General features: G+C 40.9%; 1 protein-coding gene across 1 annotated transcript in view; it reads right to left on the bottom strand.

Annotated features, from left to right (window-relative positions):
* The window catches only part of Hacd2 (3-hydroxyacyl-CoA dehydratase 2), a 160,150-nt gene extending 136,768 nt beyond the window's left edge, over positions 1-23,382 (bottom strand). The window contains exon 1 of the mRNA XM_090374025.1: positions 23,185-23,382. Within this exon, the coding sequence (XP_090230151.1) occupies positions 23,185-23,280 (96 nt within the window). The 5' untranslated portion in view covers positions 23,281-23,382. The remainder of the gene's footprint in view (positions 1-23,184) is intronic.
* Positions 23,383-23,750: the final 368 nt, after the last annotated feature.

The following is a 23,750-nucleotide window of genomic DNA, read 5'->3' as shown; positions in this document are numbered from 1 at the left end:
TGCGGGAAAAGATGTTATTGCAGAGATTTTTGCAAATGTTTCCCCTAAAGTATTTGCAACTGCAGTTCGATCTGCAATTGGACATCCGTTGTGCTTGAGGATCACTGAAGGGCATGGTGAATATTTTCCCTTCATTTTCCGGATCTTATCCCAGACTACTTTTGAGCTAGCATCCTGAGTTATGGAAGTTGTAAAACGAATCCAAGATTTCCTTTGGCTCTGACGTCGTACATAACGTGCTTTTGCACGTGCACATTTGAATGATATTAAATTTTCAGTGGTGGGATATCGGCGGAATATCCCCCACGCTTTGTTTTGTGCTTTTTTTGCTGCCGTGCATTCTGAATTCCACCAAGGTTTGGGAAATAGTGGGAACCGGCTGGATGATTTTGGGATTGCAATTGCAGCTGCTTGGACAATCGTTTCTGTGACATAAATGACTGCTTCACTGATTGGCTCCTGACTGACTGTAGTGATGTCAAAGTTTGCCAGATATTGAAAGGCATTCCAGTCAGCCTGATCAATCTTCCACAGCGGTAAACTAAATGGCAGGCAGGGTCTACCACTAGTTAGGGTTGTTATCACGGGGAAGTGATCGCTTCCATGTGGATTTTCTTCTACCTCCCAAGTAAGTGAAGGAAGGAGAGAAGGGGAGCAGATAGAAAGATCAATGGCAGAGAATGTACGGGTAGGCATGTGGAAGAAGGTGTTTGTTCCCACATTTAAGAGGGAGAGGTCATTGTCAGTGAGCATATGCTCTATGACTCGTCCCCTTCCATTGGTGTTAGTACTACCCCACAGAGTGTTATGTTCATTGAAATCCCCAAGAATTAAACATGGGGAAGGCAACTGCTTGATAACATCATTAAGGTCTGTCTGGGGGATGTCTATCCCAGGTGGCAAATAGACAGAGCAGACAGTTAATAAGAACCCCACTGAAAGGCGAATTGCTACAGCCTCAATGTTAGTTTTAAGCTGCAAAGGCAGAAATGGGATCTGGTTGCCGATGAGGATTGCGACTCCTCCGTGAGCAGGACCATCCACAATTCTATCCTTACGAATGATGTTAATGTTATGCATAGTGGGTCATCATTTGCCTTTAAATAAGTCTCCTGTATGCAAAAGCAAGCTGGTTTGTGCTTTTGCAGGAGTGCCTTGATGTCATCAGTATTTTGCCGGAATCCACGACAGTTCCACTGTAGGAATTTAGCCATTATTTTGGCTTGGTGGGTCCATCAGGCGGCTTCCGAGGTGCTGAGGGCTTACCTTTTTCAGTTCTGGCTTTCTCCTTCCTGGGGAAGTATGGACGCTGTCCAGTGTCCATTTCCTCCTCAGCAAAGAGCTCCAAAACTGAGTCTTCTTTTACCTCCTTATGCTCGACATCCATGTTTTCTTGAGTACTAGGTGGTATTTCACCTTTCTTATTCTTTTCTTTTGCATTTGCTTTTGTTATTTGTGGAGCATTAGGAGGTACGGATATAGGAGTGGCAGCTGATTGGTCCTTCTGTGCAGGTTTTTGGGAGCTTAGAAGATAACGTGCGATGGGAGTAAATGATTTTTTTTGGGGGGACGGACATGTCCGTCTGAGTCCCAATGGAACACCTCCCTGCTACCTTCTGGGCGTAGGTAGGTTTTTTGATGTTGAGAGGTTTCACTGCTTTCCTTGCCTCCTGGTACGATATGTTTAGCTCTGCCTTCAGCCGTTGAATTTCTTTTTCTTCTTTCCACCTCTGGCATGCTCGTGAGTAGGCCGGGTGTTCGCCTTCACAGTTAATGCAGGTGGGTTTCGTGGCTGAACATGCTATTGTTTCGTGGTCCTTTGCACCACATCGAGCGCATGCAAGGACTCCACGGCAGGCCATTTGAGAATGTCCATATTTCTGGCATTTAAAACACCGTAAAGGGTTTGGAACATATGGACGCACTGGACAGTTGATGTAGCCAGCTTTAATCTCATCAGGAGGTTTGGGAGAGTTAAAAGTCAGGATAACACTCCTGGTTTTAACAATTTTTCCATCCCTTCGCGCAGTGATTCTCTTGACGGCAGTAACTCCCTGTGGTTTTAATTCGGAGCAGATTTCCTCCTCGGTGACGTCGAGAAGGTCCCACTCCGAAATGACACCTCTCGATGAATTTAGTGTTCTGTGTGGTGTCACTGTTATGGGTATTCCTCCGATTGATGTTACTCGGAGTAGATGTTCAGACTGCCTGTCATTTTTTGTTTCAATCAAGAGGTCCCCAGAACGGAGCCTCTTAACTGACTTGGGTGTACCTGCTAAACCATCCAACCCTTTTTGTATAAAAAAGGGTGACATTTTACCAATCGGTGTTTCGTTGGTGGAATGCATTATTAAGAACCTTGGGACAGGCCCTGATGGTAGTTCGGTTCGCTGCCTCTTTGTAGCAATAATGCTATCTGCCTCTCCGTCATTATTTTCAGATAGGGACCGGGTTGGGGCCTGAAGGAATATGTTTATCAGGATTCATAAAGTTTTGAAGTGGTTCAGTGCCCGGGCTCCCCACCCACCACGGAGCCCAAAGGGACGCCCACTACCCGGCATACAATAAATGCGCTCGGGAGTGGAACGCCAGGGCTACCCAGACACTATACCCGCACCGCCGCTAGCCTGAATCCTGTCCCTCGGACCATGAGGGTAGGGGCGTGGCATTGACACGGTTGACCCTCGCAGGCGAGCCTACTAGCCGATTGATCCTAGCCGGGCCTTCCAGGACCACCCGTCTTGTCGAAGCAGGGGCCAAAGTGGTGTATTGAAGCTGGGCCCCTCAACCACCAGGATCCCCCTTTCCGAATTTCCACGGGTCGCAGCGCACGGCAAACACGCTGGATTCCATTGATGCAAGCCTGGAACCTGGGCTGTGGGCGTTGGATCCCAATGATGCTAGTCTGGAAGTCCAGCAGCGTCACTGGGAGGTCCCCTCACCACGTACAGGGGCCCACGTCGAGGGGATTGGTCAAAGTAACTCTTGCACATACCTCAAGAGTTCTTATCTGTTACCCCAACTGGACATATTATCTAGATGTTCAGGGGGCAGAAACGTTTCAAGTGAGCGGGTAGCTAATGCCAGGGAAGAGAGCCTAAAAAACTTCAAGGGTTGTGTTAGGGTTGTTAAATATACAAGAACAGTAAGTCTTAATTGTTTATATAGTAATGTTAGAAGTGTCGTCAATAAAATGAGCGAATTCGAACTGCTGGTTAAAACAAGTAATGCGGACAAAATAGGGCTTACGGAGACGTGGTGCCACCCGGAAATTGGGGATGATGAGTTTTGGTACGGCTTGTATAATGTATTTAGGAAGGATAGGGTAGATAGAAGGGGTGATGGGGTAATGCTTCTTATTAGAAGCAGCCTGAGTGCGATGATAGCTTTCCCGGATTCAGACGTTTCACATGCTAGTATAGAATCTGTATGGTGTGAGATAGTTGGAAACAAAGGTATAATGTGAGTAGGAATAATCTACAGACCAGGTGATTGTGAAGAAAGCCTCTACATGCAAATGGAATGGGCAAGTAAGCGTCAATGTCTTATTATGGGTGATTTCAATTTGCCTCTAATTGATTGGAGTAAATGGGAAGGAAACTCGACATGGGGAACAAAATTTTTAAATCAATTAGATGACTGTTATTTGTATCAACATGTCAGGGAAAGTACTAGAGAAAAGAATATCCTAGACCTCATCATCACCCATGAATCATATGACATAACAAGACTGACAGTAGAGGAACCAGTAGCAGGAAGTGATCACAGAGTTCTATGGTGGATGATGATGAGAGAGGTAGCAGCAGTAAAAGGCAAAGAAATGGGTTTTAATTTCAGAAAAGGAAATTACGATGCCTTAAGGTACTACATGGCTTCTATTAACAGGGCAGATATCACACAGAGAATTAGCATTAGCATTAGTAGAGGCATTTGATGCAAGAAAGCAAGCTTATGCAGCATCAGCCAAAAAAAAAAAAAAAAAAAAAAAAAAACTTCCACTTCACCCCTCCGGTCATTCGAAATACCTGTCCAGCTGAGCCTTAAATTTATTTAGGCTATCAACTTCCACAACAAGGGATGGATGTCTGTTCCACCAACCAACCACCCGCTGGCTAAAGGCAAATTTCCGCACGTCTATCCTACATCTGTCTTTCCTCAATTTGAATTTATGCCCTCTCAGGTGATTATTCTGAGCGAGAGGAAGAATCCCATCAGCATTGAGCATGCTCAATCCATTCAAGGCTTTATACACCTCTATCAGATCACCTCGCTGGTGTCTAGTCTCCAGACACTGTAATTTGCAAAACTTAAGCCTTTCTTCGTAAGAGCACCCCCTTTGTTCCATTCACTAATCTTGTTGCCCTTCTCTGTACTCGTTCCAGCAGCTCTACATCCTTCTTGAAATGAGGCCTCCAGACCTGTATACAGTACTCTAGGTGTGGCCTGGCCATTGCCTTATACAAGGGAATAATCACCTCCTTATCCCTGCTAGAAAAATTCCTATATATCATTGACAATACACCATGAGCTACTCTTGCAGCCAGTCTGCACTGCTCAGAGAACTTCATATCTGCCTGCACAACCACCCCCAGGTCCCTTTCATTCTCTACCACTGTCAGTGTAGTACCACATAGTTGATACGTTGCTCTGGGGTTGCTGTTTCCCATGTGTAGTACTTTACATTTGTCCATGTTAAACTTCATTTGCCACCTCTCAGCCCATCTGCTCAACCTTTCCAGATCCTGTTGCAGCAGCATAGTGTCAGTAGTGTCCTTGACAACCCTGCCTAAGTTTGTATCGTCTGCAAACTTCGACATTAAGCTTGATATACCATCATCAATATCATTTATGAATACAGAAAACAATAATGGACCCAACACTGAGCCCTGAGGGACTCCACTAATAACATTAGTCCACGACGAACAGTGTCCATTGATTACCGCTCTCTGTCTTCTCCCCTTTATCCACAGCAGCAATTTGCCTCCAATGTCACTTTGTCTATGAATGAATACATTTGAACTGTGGTATGCTTTTAAAACATTAATCACAGATGCCTTGAATGCGTATTTACCATTAAAAAAATACTCCACGAGAAGGGTTCCAAGTTGGATGAATAGTGAAGTTGCCACATTACTTGAGCAGAAAAAGGTGGCATGGAAAGGTTACAGAGCAATAAAAAGTAGTGAAGCCTATAATAGCTACAAGACTATAATAGCTGTAATAGAGCCACAGAAAAGGTTCGACAGGCAAAGGCAGCTTATGAGAAATCACTAGTAAACAGAGCAAAGAGTGGGGATAAAGAATTCTTCACATATATAAATGCCAAGAAGGGCAGGACAAACCATATTGGATCTTTACATCAGGGAAAGGGGATAGTATTAAATACACCAGCTTCCGTTGCAGATGAACTCAATAGTTATTTTGCATTGATATTTACAAATGAAAAACCTTTTGTGGCAATGGGAAATTGTGGGAGCGAAGTTGAAAAATATGTAATTAATGATATTGAAATTTCGCAAGATTATTTAATGAAAAAACCTTTCGAGCCTACAGGCCAGTAAGGCTCCTGGAGTTGATGGAATATACCCTATAATCTTAAGGGAGGCAGCAAGTGAGTGCATCGAACCATTAAGGCTAATTATGCAAGCATCACTAGACTCTGGGGAGATTCCCTTGGATTGGAAAAGTGCCAATGTATCTCCCATACATAAGGGTGGCTCTAAGAGTGAAGTGGGAAATTATCAACTTGTCAATCTGACTTCAGTGGTAGGGAAAATCATGGAGGCAATGATCAAGGGTGGAATTCAGGATCGTTTGGATAGAATTGAAATTCTCAAGGATACTCAGCATGTTTTTGTAAAGGGAAAATCATGTTTAACAAATCTGATTCGCTATTTTGAAAGGGTCACTCAAGAGCTGGATTTAGGGAATAATTTCGACACTATTTATTTAGATTTCAGCAAAGCTTTTGACTCAGTCCCACATGAGCAGTTGCTTTATAAGCTGGAACAGGTTGGAATCACTGGAAAAATCCTTAGATGGATAGCAGGATGGCTTCAGGGCAGGAGGCAGAGGGTTGTGATAAATGGCTATTCCTCAGATTGGGTTGATGTAAGAAGTGGGGTTCCCCAAGGATCAGTATTAGGACCACTGTTGTTTTTAATTTTCATAAATGACATTGATGAAGGGATAGAGGGCGTGATGTCTAAATTTGCAGATGATGTTAAAATTGGTAGAGTAGTTAATGATCACTGTCAAGCTGAGCTTCTTCAGAGAGACCTAGATAGACTTCAGGAATGGTCAGAAAAATGGCAGCTATGCTTTAATCCAACAAAGTGTAAGGTATTACACCTGGGAAACAGTAATCCCAAAATAACTTATTCGCTTGGTGGAGTTCAACTAAACCCAGTACTGGAGGAAAGGAACTTGGGTGTTACGATACGGTCAGACATGAAATTCTCTGAGCATTTAAACAGGATGCAAGGAAGGCCCATGGTGTCCTATCAATGAGCTATCGACCTTTTGCAAGTAGAGATAAGAATGTGATAATCCCATTATACAAGGCTTTTGTTAGACCACACTTGGAATGCTGTGTTCAAGTATGGAGACCGCACCTAAAGAAAGACATCGAGCTTCTTGAAAGGGTGCAAAGAAGGGTAACTCGCCTGGTGAGATCGGCAAAAGGGCGTCCTTATGAAGAAAGACTTCGAATATGTGGGTTGCAGAGTTTGGAAACTAGACACCTTAGAGGAGATTTAATTGAGGTGTTTAAGGCTCTGAGGCATCGGTAAAATGAATGAGGACGAAATTTTCAAGATTATAAATGATGCTAGAACTAGGGGACATAAATTCAAGTTACGGGGGGAAATGTTTAGATTGGACTGCAGGAAGTTTTATTTTAGCCAGCAAGTTATAAATTACTGGAATAAATTGCCTACATGGGTGGTAGAGGCTGACAGTTTGGGGAAATTCAAAGGTCATCTGGATAGTACCTTCAGGTCAGGGAAGCACATAGGATGATAGGTTTAATTTGCTTTTCTTTTTATTAATTATTATTATTTATTTTTTATTTTATTATTTTTTTTATCATTGTTTTATTCGTTTTTTTTTTTTTTTTGCTGGTGCAGCATAAGCCATAGGCTTTCTTGCACCATGCGGCCATTACTAATACTAATAAAGGAATAATTAGGCTCCAGGACAATCTTTCCAATGTTTAACATTGGAACTAATTTCTCCCCACTCCATAAAGAATGTCAAAAAACGTGATTTGCAACTACAGACCAACAAGCTTGGCTTCGGTGGTAAATAAGATCATGGAGCCTGTGGTTAAGAATATGATAAAGGACCATCTCGACAGGAATAGTACTCATAAGGGATCACAGTATGGGTTTGTTAAGGGGCCGCTGCAAGTGGGTAAGCAAAGTAAGTATTGCTTACGGGCAGCAGTTCAGGAGAGCACCAAAAAAATTTGACATATACAAGTCGGACCTCTGTTTAATGAACTTTTGTAGAGAAATTTGATATTTGCAAATTTTTTTTTTAATTCCCGTTGGTAATTACATTTATAATAGTTTCAGTAGAATGAAGAAAATTTCCATATAACGGATGGATTACCAGAGGCTTTACTGGGGACGCATTGTTCGCACCTATTGAGCTAATTGAGGCTATTGAGTCAATTGGTGCTGCTGCTAAGCACGAATTAAGAGCTAAGGGATTACCATTCTGCAATTTCGTGTTACTCTTAAAACCTATTCAACTGCTTGCCCCCCATACCCAGAAGTCACACTGGTCATCTGATTGGTTTTATACAATCAACACGACTTCCATTGTTTACCAGTATTTTTTTTTTTTGGTAGTTGTTGGCGCATAGGCTTCTGTGGCCATAATGCACCTCCCAAGGTTTTTGCAGTACTTTGATCCAAGCCCGAGGCAGGAATCGAACCCGTAACCTTTGGGTTGCCAGGCACCACTTTACCCACCCGGCTAGCCCGGTCGGCTACCAGTATTCAACACGACAGGCAAATAATTCATTTGAAATAGATATAGTACATGAAATTGCAGGCACATTAATTTGCTTATCCAGATATGTGTTTCATATTTATATTTTGCAGTTATAAAATCTTTTTCTTCAAGTTCTCTGACCTCAGGCAGTTTAGGAATTCACTGATGCATGCTTCTCTATCTTGTGCTATACTTTTAATTCCTGCATAATTTCCTCTTACCATCCAATCCATCATTCCAATTCTCCTTCTCCCAACAGTTCTCTTCCCGCACAACTACCCCTCAATCCCTTTCCTCAGCATTCTTTCACTTCTCAATACATGTCCTATAAAGTTATTTTGTCTCCTTAATTCTTTACAAACATTCTCTTCTACTTTCCACAAAATCTCATTCTCACTCTGTCCACCCATTTTACCCTTTCCATTCTCTTCCACACCCACATCTCGAAAGATTCTAGGCGTCTTAATCTCCTCTTTCCCAGTGCCCATGTCTCGGAGCCATATAGTACAACAGTCCATATTAATGTTTTCATCATTTGCTTTCTTAATTCCTCCTTGAAATTTCTTCTCAATAGTTCTTTTCTATTACTAAATGCTTATTTCCCATTGTAATTCTTGTTTTTATTTCTTCCAGGCTTTTCACAATTTCTGTCATTATGCTTCCCAAGTATCTGTCGACCTGTTCCAATATTATTCCATCTAATGTTATATTGATTCTTCTTCCCGGCCACTTTGAAATTAACATTATCTTGGATTTATTGCTGTTAATCTTCATATTTTACTCCTTTATTGTGCTGTTCAAGATGTCCAAGGAGCTCTGCAAACTGTTAGCAATGAGGGAAATACACAGACTAATATAATAACAACATCTGCAAGGAAGAGGTGAAAATGATACTTGCACTGCTGCTATTGGAATGAGCAGCAGCCTAGAAAGTAAGGTATTAGGTTGAGCTCTGTTAGGGTAACTAAGAGTAAGATCAGGTGCATATATACTGTCATGTACACCAATGCAAGGAGTATAGTAAATAATTTTGATGAATTTAAAGTATTGGTAAAGACATCAAATACAGACATTATTGGGATATAAGAAACATGGTGTCACCGAATATAAGGAATGCAGTACTTGAATATGGAGAATACAATGTTACAGAAATGATACACATGAGGGAGTGGGAGGGTTATGCTCTTAGTTAAGAAGCACAAAAATCTAAGACAGTGCATGCAGTTAACAAGGGTGGCCACTGCAATGTCAAGTCAGTTTGGTGTGACATAAGCACTGGGAAAGAAAAAATGCAAGTAAGAGTGCATTATAGGCCTAATGACTGATAAGTACAACGAACAACTGTACAGAGAAATATAGTGGGCCAGTAAATCACAATGTCCTATGATAGGGGATTTAAACTTTCCAGATATTGACTGGAACTTATGGGCTGGTCACTCCACACTAGCACGTCTCTTGTGGATTTCTCAGATAACTCTTTACTACAGTAGCAGCATGTTAGAGAAGAAACAAGAGAGAAAGAGAGAGTAATATTGTTCATCTATTTACCAGCAGTAATTATTCATGCATTAAGAATGTGCAGATAAAAGAACTAATAGGTGGCAGTGATCACAGTGTACTGATGTGGGACTTACTTAAAGATAAAACTGCCATCAAAAGTAAAGGTAAGGGTTTTGGTTTTCATAAAGGTGACTAGTGGTCTCTGACACTTTTAATCTACAACGATGAGCCAAAACATTACGACCAGCAAGTCATTATGCAAATCGAAGCAACTGCAGGTGAACTACGTGTGTGCGCGGGTCGGGACGCAGTAGAATTTTTCTCAGAATGGTCTCTGCTTGTAAAGAGGAGAGATTTCTTCTCTTTACAAGCAGAGTCCATTCCGAGAAAAATACTTATCTCTGTTAATCAGTGTTACTCTTGTTTTTAAGATGGGAAAGGGAGCAGATTTAAGCGAGTTTGATAAAGGTCAAACTGTAATGGCCAGATGACTGGACCAGAGCATATCCGAAACAGCATGGCTGGTTAGGTACTCACAGTCAATGTGGTTAGTACGTACCGAAAATGGTCCATAAAACCCACAAACCGCTGGCGAGGTGTTGAACGACCATGGCTCATCGATGCTCGAGGTGAGCAAAGACTCTCCCGGATGGTACATGGCAACATAAGGATGACTGTGACACAACTCACCGGTAATTGGAATGCTGGTGATAGGAGTAATGTGTCACAACACACACACAGTACATCGAACCCTGCTGAAAATGGGGCTGCGTAGCCACAGGCAGCTCCAAGTGCCCATGCTAACCAAGGTTCACCAGCAACAGTGCCTACAATGGGCATGAAAGCATCAAAACTGTACCTTGAGTGATTGGAAATAGGTCATTTGGTCCGATGAATCATGTTTCCTTTTATATCATGTGAATGGCCGAGTAAGTGTGCGTCGTTTTCGTGGGGAAGTGATGGCGCCTGGATGCACCATGGGATGAAAACAAGCTGCTGCTGCTGGTGTCATGCTTTGGGCGATGTTCTGCTGGGATACCCTGGGTCCAGTCATCCATGTGCCAGGCACTCTGTCTACCACCTACCTAAACATCATTGCTGACCAGGTACACCCTTTCATGGCAACAGTCTTCCCTTCTGGCAGTGCCATCTTTCAGCAGGATAATGTGCTATGCCACACCACCTGGATTGTTCGAGACTGGTTCGCAGAACATGAGGAAGACTTCCAGGTATTGCCCTGGCCTCCAAATTCCCCAGAAATCAATCCCATCGAGCATCTATGGTTTGTGTTGAAACAGCAACTCCGATTTGCGGTGTCTCAACCACAGACCGTACAGGAGTTAAAGGATCTGCTGGTTACGTGTTGATATCAGATACCACAAGACACATTTAGAAATCTTGTAGCATCCATGCCTCGCCGGGTACGAGCTGTTTTGACTGCACGTGGAGGACCAACATCATATTAGGTAGGTGGTCATAATGTTTAGCTCATCGGTGTATACACTGGGACCAATTGATGATGTTACCAACAGCAAATTCTAAATGGCAAGCATTCAAGGAATTAATCATAGAAGCTACTAAGGTTTTCATTACACTAAGAAATACTGTTCAAGGTTTAGGTCCAAATATATGTCAGATGAACTAATCAGACTCGAGGCTGAGTAGAAAAATGCATGGATGCATATAAATTATCAAGTGACAGAGAAGCATATGATAGATGTAAACTAGTCTGTAAACAAGTCACAAAGGAGGTTAGGAAAGTCAAGGCAGATCATAAGAAATCTTTAGCAAAGGATACAAAGAAAAACAGCAAAGACGTCTTTATTTATGTAAACTGAAGAAAGAAGGGGATGAATCAGATTGGTCCACTTGATATCACTGGTTTGTCTGTCGATGATTCTTCTCGGTTTCCAGTCAAACAGAGTATTTTGCATCTGCATTCACACATGAGGAATTCTCTATGGAAGTGGCTGCCAGAGGTTTATCAAACTCTTAACAGTGAACTAAATGATTTTGTAAGAACTGAAAGGAAAATGGAAGAGAAATTGTTGAACCTAAACATGAGAAAGGCACTTTGGTTGGATGAGATCTATCCAATTATATTAAGGAGACAGCAAAGAAGGTAAGCAAACCCTTGGAATAATAATGAGAGAATCTTTGGATTCAGGGGAAGTCAGCATGGACTGCAGATGTGCAAATGTATGCTCAATTCACAAAGTGGAATGAAAGGGCAACACAAGTAATTAAGGACCTGTTAGCTTATCTTCTGTTTCAGGGAAGATAATGGAGTCAGCGATTAAAGAAGTAATGCAGAATCATCGAGACAAGGCTGCAGTTATACTTTAGCCATGACACAGAATGGGAAAATCTTGTCTGACCAATTTGATTGGATATTACAATGCAGTTACAAAGGAACTGGATGCAAAAAAATAATTTTGATATCATATAATTGCATTTCATTAAAGCTTTTGATACTGTTGCATATAAAAGACTGCTGTACAAATTGGAACAGTGTGCATTAAGAGCACATTACTGCTATGGATAAAGGGATGGTTCAATGGAAGAAGACGGAGTGGAAATCAATGGACACAGCACTTCATGGACTAATGTTATTAGGGATTTCTCCAGAGATTGGAGTTGGGCCCATTTCTATATTTATTAATGATATTCATGAAGGCATACCGGGCTTAATGTTCAAGTCTACAGATAATACAAAGGTTGGCAGGATGGTTAATGGCAGTAATGACAAATCTTTTCTAGATCCTGTATGCTACTGCAACAGAATGGGCTGAGAAATGGCAATTGAAGTTTAACATTGACAAATACAAGTATTGCATCTGGGTAGCAGCAGTGCTTTTTTTTGGGACGGTACACAACGGTACGGCGTACCGGCACCTTTATTAACAGTGATGTGTGACATTTGGATGCAATGCACTTCGAAATTTGTAATACTGTATTCTGTAAATTTTTTTCACATGTTTAGCTACTATTCAAATAAGCTTAAAGTTATTTAACTAAATTTGCATTTTTACTGTCAATTGTTAAGATATTTACTATATAAAACTGTATAACCATTTTTATAATTCTAAATTACTCAGTCAGACCTCTTTAACGAAGTCCTTTTATTGTGAATTATTTTGAATTCCCTTGGAAGTTACATTTAAAATAGTTTCCATTGAGCGAAGAAAATTTTCATATAGCGAACGGATTAGGAGAGAATTAACTTGGTACACACTGTTCACATTTCTGGCATTTAGGCAATTAGTGCTGCTGCTGCATGAATTAAGAGAGCTAAAGGGATTACCATTCTACAACTCGGTGATACCTGGTAAAACCTATCCGACTACCTGTCCCACATATGGAGAAGTCGCGCTGGTCAAGAGTGAGCAGTTCAAGGTGTATTCCCAATGGGGTCTGGCCCATCTTCTACTGCAGTGGTGTCCAACCTTTTCCCGTACAGTGGCCATATTCAAAAAAATTCGAAGTTAGATTTCTTTAGTGTGTTACATTTTCCACATCTTGTTGCATGTAAAATTAAAATTGAAAATATTCGAAACTTTTATTAAATACAATACACAATTACAATACAAATTATTTTTACTTGTATTATTATTTTTTACTTATTTTATTCACATTTTACTTATTTTTTTTATATACTTAAATAATAAATTTATGCTTAATAAACTCTGTTAATATACTTAATTTGTTGTTCTTATTCTAAAAACATTACTACTAAAGTAACAATATCAGGAAAAAAAAAAATTTAGAGTACTTTTCATATCCTTTTAATTTTCAGTTTTTCCTGATAGCAAAGAATCAGTACCAGCACCTATTTTTTTTCAAAAAAAGCACTGGGTAGCAGTAACCCCAGAGTAATGGACCAAATGTGTGAAACTACATATCTGACTATACAATTACCCCAAGATCTTTTCAAAATGAAAAGATCTTGGGGTAATTGTACAGTCAGATATGAAGTTCTCTGAGCAATGCAGTGCAGCTCATGGGGTTTTGTCAATGATATACAGGAATTTTTCAAACAGGGAAGTGATTATCCCATTGTGTAATGTAATGGTCGGGCCAAATCTTGAATACTGCATACATATCTGAAATCCTCATTTTTGAAAGGATGTAGAGCTACTGGAACGAGTACAGAGAATGGCAACAGGATCAGTGAGGGGAAAAAGGCAGTGCTCTTACCAAAAAAGGCTTCAGTTCTACAAATTACAGTCTGGAGACTAGGCACCTTCAAGGTGATGTGACTGAAGTGTTTAAGGCTTTGAATGGATTCAGAAAGCTCAATGCTGATGGAATTCTCTCGATAAGACGAAAAGAGGGCATAAATTCAAATTGAAGAAAGATGGTGATGCCAATAAAACAAGCTTATATAGCATCAGCCAAAAAAAAAACTCTACACTCTTCTCCCATCTACACGCTCCAAGAATTTGTCTGGTTCATCCTTGAATTTATTCAAACCATCCACTCACACAAGAGATGGAAGTCTGTTCCAACAATCAACCACCTGCTGGCTGAGACAAACCTTTACACATTTATCCTACAACCATCCCCTTCAACTTAAATTTATGCCTGCTCATGTGTGCAGTACAGTCAATTGCGGTTATTTGGGACACATCGGGACTAGTGCATTTTGGCCCAATAAAGCGGCTGCCCCAATTATCCGAAGTTTCACGTAAGTAGTTAAAAATACAAGGAACCCTCGCTTTACAATTGGTTCACTGTACAATCAAATCACGTTACAATGGACTCACCACAGTAAAGTACCTATTCCAATATTATTGCATCTAATGTTGTATTGATTCTTCTTCCCAGCCACTTTGAAATTAACATTAACTTGGGTTTATTGTTGTTAATCTTCATATTTTACTCCTTTACTGTGCTGTTCAAGATGTCCAAGGAGTTCTGTAATTCTTCATTATTAGCATTGTGATCATTGTGATTCTATTAAACAGGAATTCTAATTAGCAAAAATAGGAGGAATATTATAGACAAGGTATATAAATAAAGATATATTAAGCACAAATTTACCCTTTATTACATTACCAATTAAAAAATTAGCATTAGCATTAGAAGAGGCATATGATGCAAGAAAGCAAACTTATGCAGAATCAGCCAAAAAAAAAAAAAAAAACACTTCCAATTCACCCCCCCCCCCCGTTCGCTCGAAATACCTGTCCAGCTGAGCCTTACATTTATTTAGGCTATCAACTTCCACGACAAAGGATGGAACTCTGTTCCACCAACCAACTACCCGGTGGCTAAAGGCAAATTTCCGCACGTCTATCCTACATCTGTCTTTCCTCAATTTGAATTTATGCCTTTTCAGGTGACTATTCTGAGCAAGAGGCAGAATCCCATCAGCATTGAGCATGCTCAAACCATTCAAGTCTTTATACACCTCTATCAGATCACCTCGCTGGTGGATAGTCTCCAGACACTATAATTTGCAAAACTTAAGCCTTTCTTCGTAAGAGTACCCCTTTGTTCCATTCACTAATCTTGTTGCCCTTCTCTGTATTCGTTCCAGCAGCTCTACATCCTTCTTAAAATGAGGCCTCCAGACCTGTATATAGTACTCAAGGTGTGGCCTGACCACTGCCTTATATAAGGGAATAATCACCACCTTATCCCTGATAGAAAAATTCCTGTATATCATTGACAAGACACCATGAGCTACTCTTGCAGCCCGTCTGCACTGCTCAGAGAACTTCATATCTGCCTGCACAATTACCCCCAGGTCCTTTTCATTCTCTACCACTGTCAGTGTAGTACCACAGAGTTGATACGTTGCTCTGGGGTTGCTGTTTCCCATATGTAGTACTTTACATTTGTCAATGTTAAACTTCATTTGCCACCTCGAAGCCCATCTGCTCAACCTTTCCAGATCCTGTTGCAGCAGCATAGTGTCAGTAGTGTCCTTGACAACCCTGCCAACCTTTGTATCGTCTGCAAACTTGGACATTAATCTTGATATACCACCATCAATATCATTTATAAATACAGAAAACAATAATGGACCCAACACTGAACCTCGAGGGACTCCACTAATAACTTTAGTCCACGATGAGCAGCGTCCATTGACTACCACTCTCTGTCTTCTCCCACTCAAACACCTCTTTATCCATAGCAGCAATTTGCCTCCAATGCCACACTGCTCCAATTTGTGCAGCAGTCTTCCATGTGCAACAGTATCAAAAGTCTTTCTAAGATCAAAGTTATTCCCTGCATCCAGTTCTTTTGTGACTGCATCATAGTATCCAATCAAATTGGTCAGGCAAGACTTCCCCCTAAAAAAACATGCTGTGTCCGAGCTATAACTGAAGTCTTGTCTAGATGATCCTGCAGTGCTTCTTTAACCAGTGCATCCATTAATTTTCCTGGAACAGAAGTTAAACTCACAGGTCTATAATTACTTGTCGGCCTTTGATCCTCCTTTGTGAATTGGGGTCACATTGCATATTTCCAGTCTGTGGGTACCTCCTCTGAGTCCAAGGAAGCTCTCATAATTATGGCTAAGGGTTTGCTTACTTCCTTTGCTGCCTCCTTTAATATAACTGGATAGATCCCATCCACCCCAGGTGCCTTTCTTGTGTTTATCTTCAACAATTTCTCCTCCACTTAACTCTCAGTTATTACAAGATTTTCTAGCTTACTGCCAGAGTTGAATACACCTTTGGCATTCCCCTCGCTGAATAACTCCTTGTGTGTGAATGTCGACGCAAAATATTCATTTAGTTTGTTAGCTACCTGAGCAGGATCATTAACAGTTGATCCATCGATATCAGGTGGACCAATCTGATTCATCCCCTTCCTTCTAGAGTTTACATAAGTAAAGAGCTCTTTGCTGTTTTTCTTTGCATCCCTTGCCAAAGATTTCTCGTAATCTGCCTTTGCCTGCCTAACCTCCTTTGTAACCTGGTTACAGATCAACTTGTATCTATCATAGGCTTCTGTGTCATGTGTTAATTTTCATGTATCCTATGTATTTTTCTTCTCTGTCATATGTCTCATTAGTTCATCTGGCATCCATTTAGGCCTAAACCTTGAACAATATTTCTTGGTTGGTATGTAAAGCCTAGTAGCTTCCAAGATAAGTTCTTTGAATGCTTCCCATTTTGAATTTGCTGTTGGTAACATCTTCAGTTGGTCCCACTGTATAGAATTTAAATACTGTCTCACACCATCGTAGTCACCTTTACGAAAGCAATAAGCCTTCCCTTTACCGCTGATGGTAGTTACCTCTTTGAGTAAATCCCACTTCAGCACACTGTGATCACTGCCACCTAGTGGTTCCTTTATCTGCACATTCTTAATGCATGAAGAATCACTACTGATAATCAAATCAAGAGTAGTACTCCCTCTAGTTGCCTCCCGAACATGCTGCTGTAGAAAACAATCATCCAATAAATCCATAAAAGCCTTGCTAGTGTGTGAGTGACCAACCCACAAATTCCAGTCAATATCTGGGAAATTAAAATCCCCCATTATAAGACTCTCTGATGTACTGGCCCACTCTATTTCCCTGTACAGTTTCTTATTATACTCATCAGAGTCATTAGGCCTATAGCACACTCCTTCTCTCAAACTTATGCCAAACTGACTCAACACTGCACTGTCCAGCGATGTCGACTGGCTTCACTTCCTTGGATTTTATGTGTTTCTTAACTAATAGCATAACCCCTCCTCCCTTTCTATCCTATCTATCCTTTCTGTAGATGTTGTACTCCCCAAATTCCAGTTCTGCATTCTTTATATCTGTGTGGCACCACGTCTCTGATAGCCCAACAATATCTGCCTTTGATGCTTTGAGCAATACCTCAAATTCATCAAATTTATTTACCAAACTCCTAGCATTGGTGTACACGAAAGTATACATGCACCTGTTTCTATTCTTAGCTACCCTAACATAACCCATGTGTTTACTTGTACTGCAATGACTCCTAGCAGTCTCTGAAATATCCTGCATCTTGTTTTTCAGGCTTCTGCTCATTCCAATAGAAGCAGTGCAAGAATCACTTTCGCAATTAATTTTTTTTATATGATTGAAGATGTCATGTGAGTGTAAACACATTTCACCATAATAACCCACAGAATTGCAGCTGTCAGTATTAAATGATATGTGAAAATTCTAAGAATATACGTGATAATTGGAATAATTAATACTTACATACTAACTAGTTGACATTTCTGTTCACTGACATTTGTGAGTGGGGGTTAAAATTTAAAACAGTAAAAAGATAAGCAATCAGTAACAAAGAACACGGTGCACACAAATTGCAAGTAGCACGATATGCGCAAGTGAGAACGGAGTAACAAGTTACGAAGCTTTAAAAAATAGGAATGAAGAGAAGATTATGAAAATTAATTTTTTTTATATGATTGACGATGTCATGTAAGTGTAAACACATTTCACCATAATAACCCACAGAATTCCAGCTGTCGGTATTATTGCAAATTCAATAAGATCAAGTTTACTATCCGTTTATGATAGATTGCACTAACAGAAAAGCCCAATAAACAGGTGACTGCTAACTGTTTTATGGTTGTGACCTCCAGAAATCCAACTGAACCACGAGGTATGGTCAGAGAGAATCGTAGGGTAATCTCCAGTGCTGCGGTCTACTGCCCTGATTAAACAGCATGTTGTCCCAATTAAGCAAAGTAAATCCTGGTTATTTTCTCGATTGGGTTCTGTTTTCTAAGATTTGCCCCAAATAAACAGCTGCCCCAAATAACCGGAATCCATTGTATCAGCAAGGGGAAGAATGCCACTCATATTCAGCTTACTAAATCCATTTAAGGCCTTCAATACCTCAATCAGATTACCAGAAGGTGCAATTTGCAGAACTGAAGCCTTTCTGGGTAAGAGCACTCTTTTGTTGCCTTCACTAATATAGTTACCCTTCTCTGCACCTGTTCCAGCTGGTGCACAGAAGGGTAACCTAAAGTAAGGCCTCCACTCCTGTACACAATACTCAATATGTAGCCTAACCATGGCCTTGTACAAATGGGTAATCATCTCCTTATCCCTGATAGCAAAGTTTCTGCATAACATCAACACAACCCCCATGAGCTGTTCTGGCAGCATGTTTGCACAGTTCAGAGAATTTTATATCTGACTGAACAATTACCCCAAGGCCTTTTCATTTTCCACTACCCTGAGTATAGTACCGCACAATTGATAAGTTACTCTAGTATTACTGCTATCCATATGCAGTACCTTGCATTTGTCAATATTAAACTTCAACTGCCATTTCTCAGACCGTGACCCCCAATGTTCCTACATCTCGTTGCAGTAGCTCACCTGATTACTGGCTTTAACCACCCTGCCAACCTTTGTATCATCTGCAAACTTTTACATTAAGCCTGATATACATTCCTCAATATCATTAATAAATATTGACAACAATGGGCCTAGCAATGAACCCTGGGAAACTCCATTAATAACATTACTCCACAAAGAGCAGAGCCTATTGATAATAACTCTGTCTTTTTCCACTTAATCATTCCTTTATCCATTGCCGTAACTTGTCCTTAATGCCACAATGCTCCAGTTTGCACAGCAACCTCTCATGAATTGGCACTGATTAAAGGAGCACTGCAGGATCATCTAGACAACACTTCAGTTATAGCTCGGACACAGCATGGTTTTGTTAAGGGGAAGTCTTGCCTGACCAATTTGATTGGATACTATGATGCAGTCACAAAAGAGCTGGATGCAGGGAATAACTCTGATATTATATACTTGGATCTTAGAAAGGCTTTTGATACTGTTGCACATGGAAGACTGCTGCACAAATTGGAGCAGTGTGGCATTGGAGGCAAATTGCTGCTATGGATAAAGGGGTGGTTGAGCGGGAGAAGACAGAGAGTGGTAATCAATGGGCACTGCTCATTGGGGACTAATGTTATTAGTGGAGTCCCTCAGGGTTCAGTGTTGGGTCCATTATTGTTTTCTGTATTTATAAATAATATTGATGATGGTACATCAAGTTTAATGTCCAAGTTTGCAGACGATACAAAGGTTGCCAGTGTTGTTAAGGCCACTACTGACGCTATGCTGCTGCTGCAACAGGATCTGGAAAGGTTGAGCAGATTGGCTGAGAGGTGGCAAATGAAGTTTAACATTGACAAATGTAAAGTACTACATATGGGAAACAACAACCCCAGAGCAACGTATCAACTCTGTGGTACTACACTGACAGTGGTAGAGAATGAAAAGGACCTGGAGGTAATTGTGCAGGCAGATATGAAGTTCTCTGAGCAGTGCAGACAGGCTGCAAGAGTAGCTCATGGTGTCTTGTCAATGATATATAGGAATTTTTCTAGAAGGGATAAGGAGGTGATTATTCCCTTGTATAAGGCAATGGTCAGGCCACACCTTGAGTACTGTATACAGGTCTGGAGGCCTCATTTCAAGAAGGATGTAGAGCTGCTGGAACGAGTACATAGAAGGGCAACAAGATTAGTGAATGGAACAAAGGGTTGCTCTTACAAAGAAAGGCTTAAGTTTTGCAAATTACAGTGTCTGGAGACTAGGCACCGGTGAGGTGATCTGATAGAGGTGTATAAAGCCTTGAATGGTTTGAGCATGCTCAATGCCGATGGGATTCTCCTTCTTGCTCAGAATAATCCCCTGAGAGGGCATAAATTCAAACTGAGGAAAGACGGATGTACGATAGATGTGTGGAAATTTGCCCTTAGCCAGCAGGTAGTTAGTTGGTGGAACAGACTTCCATCCCTTGTTGTGGAAGTTGATAGCCTAAATAAATTTAAGGCTCAGCTGGACAGGTATTTCAAACGAATGGAGGGGTGAAGTGGAAGGTTTTTTCCCTCTACTAATGTGCAACAATATCAGAAACCTTCCTGAAATCCAAGTATATGATGTCAAAATTAATTTTTGCAACCAGTTCCTTGGTTGCTGCATCATTGGAACCTATCAGTTTGGTTAGACGAGACCCCTTTAACAAATCCATGCTGTGACTGGAGTATAACTGCATTCCTGCCCAGATTGCCCTTCATTACTTTTTTAACCAATAATTCCATTATTTTTCCTGGAACAGATGTTAAGCTAACAGGTCTGTTATTACTAATTTCACCTTTTGATACATTTGCAAATCTTCAGTCCACTGGACACTCCCCTGAATCCAAGGATGCTTGTGGAAGTTGATAGCTTAAATAAAATTTAAAGAACTAACCAAATTATTGTAGGGAATGGATAGATGAAATGGGAAGGTTTCTTTTTTTTTTTCTTTTGGTTAATTCTGTATAAACTTTCTTTCTTGCATCGTTTACCACCACTAATACTTTTCTCCCATGAACCTCAGGGGTTCACGTCTGGTGAGTATGGGCTTGGCACACACAGGCTCCTGAGCTGGATATTATCGTTCTTCCCTTTCTTGTTGATTCCCTTCTACTTCTCTCTTGTTTTCTTTCTTTCTTTCTCTCTCGGGGTAATTCAGAATTTTTTTTTTTTTTTTTTTGGCTGGTGCAGCATAAGCCTCGGGCTTACTTGCACCATATAGCTAATAACAATAATAATAATGACCAATTCTGTGAAGTGGGAATTTGAATTTATAAAAAGCTTTCCTTCTATAGTGCTCTTTGCAGCCGGTTCCAAAAGCATCATAACTGGAGCTTGTTATATATACAGGGTGTCTCAAAAATAATGGAACAAACGTTTAGGGGAAGTAGGTAACATCTAAAGGAATGTGAATTGCATAGGAACCCATAACCGGAAACGTCACGGGAAAGTAGTAGCAGAGGCACAAGAAACAGAAATGACACAAGACAGTAATTAGTGGCAAACATTTATTTGACATAATATTAACAATGGAGTACGAGATGGATGCATTTCATGATGTTACAACAGATGCTCGAAGGTTCCACCATGAGAACCGATGCATGCATGACACCGACACAGCATGGATTGGCGGACATGGTTGAACACACCTGGAGTTTCTTTGACAGTAGCAGCAGCACAGACAAGTCTCACCATGAGACTTGTCTGTGCTGATGGAGACGGAGACGGAAATGAGATCCATTTCCGTCTCCACAAGCAATTCATACACGATAGATTTGAGGCCCCCCCCCCTACAGAAAGAAATCAAGGCTCCATAAATCAGGTGAGTGTGGGGGCCAGGCAACGGGTCCACCATGGCCAATCCATCGACGCCCAAAACGCCTGTTCAAATGGTCACGAACACACCTTCCATAATGGGCAGGCACCCCGTCATGTTGAAACCAAATGTTGCGTCTCACATTTGCTGGAACATCGTGAAGTAACCCTGTTAGAACTTGTTCAAGAAATATCCGATATTTAGCGGAGTTCGTGCGGGATGGTAACAGGTATGGTCCGACTAAGCAGTCACCGACCATACCTGCCCACATTTACTGGGAAGCAATGTTGTGCTGCATGGGGGTGCACACCGTGTGGGTTGTCGTGAGCCCACACGTGAGCATTGTGCTGATTGAATAAGCCTTCCCGAGTGAAATAAGCCTCATCCGTGACCAAAACATAGGCTGGAAAATTCAAGTCTTGAACACTTTCTTGGAGAAACCACTGCGCAAAGGCCACGCGTGCAGGATGATCTTGGGGGAGCAGTAACTGAACCCTTTGGAGATGAAAGGGGTGTAAGGAATCGTGGTGCCAGACACACTGTACACTGCAACGAGACACTCCTACGGCAGAGGCAATGGCACATGTGCTGGTAGTAGGATTATTCTGGACGGCATTCAACACACTTTCTTCCATGGTGGGAGTTCGCGTCGAACGTGGTCTGCCCGCACTACTCCTGTTACCTCTAAATGATCTATAATCGCACAAATTTTGATGCACACGCGCAAACAAACAGTGGTCCGGTACATGTCTGTCTGGGAAGCATTCTCCATAAATTCGTTGAGCGGCTGGTCCAGTGCCCTCTACTAATCCATACACTAGGTGCATGTCTGCCAGCTCACAGTTCATATATCGATGCATGGTCTTCGTGTGGCGACTACTGCTTGAATGAGTAAACCAGAAATTTTCCCTCTTACGAACTGATGAACAGCGCCATCTACCGACTTATGGTGACGGTTATGGGTTCCTATGCGATTCACATTCCTTTAGATGTTACCTACCTCCCCTAAACGTTTGTACCAATATTTTTGAGACACACTGTATATTTGTAAAACCCTGAAATATTAATTATATACCCACAGAATCAAATTAAAGAAAATATTCTAGAATTATACTTATCCCAATCCAATTAATTCCCGTTACTTGTTAAACATTATTACCGCCACCGAATTAATGGGCGCCTCCGTAGCCAGGTGGGAAGGAGCAGCAGTGCGTAGAACACACTTCTTGATTAAACCGGGGCTCGAGCCCGTCACCACCAAATACGGAGGATGCGGAAAGGTCAGGGAATGACCACCGCATATCCCCGGAGCAATATGGCCTTAGTTGCTGGTGCTCCTAAAAACCAAATAACAAACCGAATTAATGAATCACTTATGTTAATGTATCACTTCCTAAATATTTAGGTAATTACAAAAAGAAACAAATCTGCGTAAATAAGACGTTTAAAACTACAGTATTTCCTTATTACTTATATGAGGTCTTAAATTCGTAAAACATTTAAAGATTTTAAAATCCTAATAACATCGTAAAAATCTTAACTTCCTTACGGTAACATTTCGAAGGTCCACCCGTAGAGAAATACTTGAATTTGATTGCGCCCAGTAAACAAATGGACTAAGATTTGGGGTACGAGTAGCACACATTTTCAGGTGTCTTCCGCGTTAATTCATTAAAAATACCTAGTTTAAACTATCGTAGACCCATTTATCAGAATAAGTGCATTTACGATTACATGATTGAAGCATGTAAACATCACTTCTCCCTCTGGCAGCGGATAGAGAAAACACAAAATATTAAAGACCTAAAGGGAAAACAAAAATTTTTTTCATTTTCTTGTTCTCTATCTCTTTCTTTATTTTTTTCTTTTTTTTTTTTTTATAACACAGGAAATAAAGGTAATGAGGCGTCGTCACCATAGTGTGTCACAATTCCACGTATTCAACGAAAAAACTATTGCGAAACCAAAAATTCTGGGTCTCCCATGAGCAGTGTTGAATCTATGGGGGAACAATTTCCCCCCAGCGAAAAATAGTACTATTGAATTTATTTTAATATTCATTCCAAGGCCTCGGACGTTGAAATTTTCGCTTCATTTTTTGTTTAATTTCAATGG

The sequence above is a fragment of the Mastigoproctus giganteus genome, chromosome 5, assembly GCF_048544385.1.
Source record: "Mastigoproctus giganteus isolate SK-2022 chromosome 5, ASM4854438v1, whole genome shotgun sequence".
Lineage (NCBI taxonomy): Eukaryota > Metazoa > Arthropoda > Arachnida > Uropygi > Thelyphonidae > Mastigoproctus > Mastigoproctus giganteus.
This window is presented reverse-complemented; position numbering and strand designations above follow the sequence as displayed.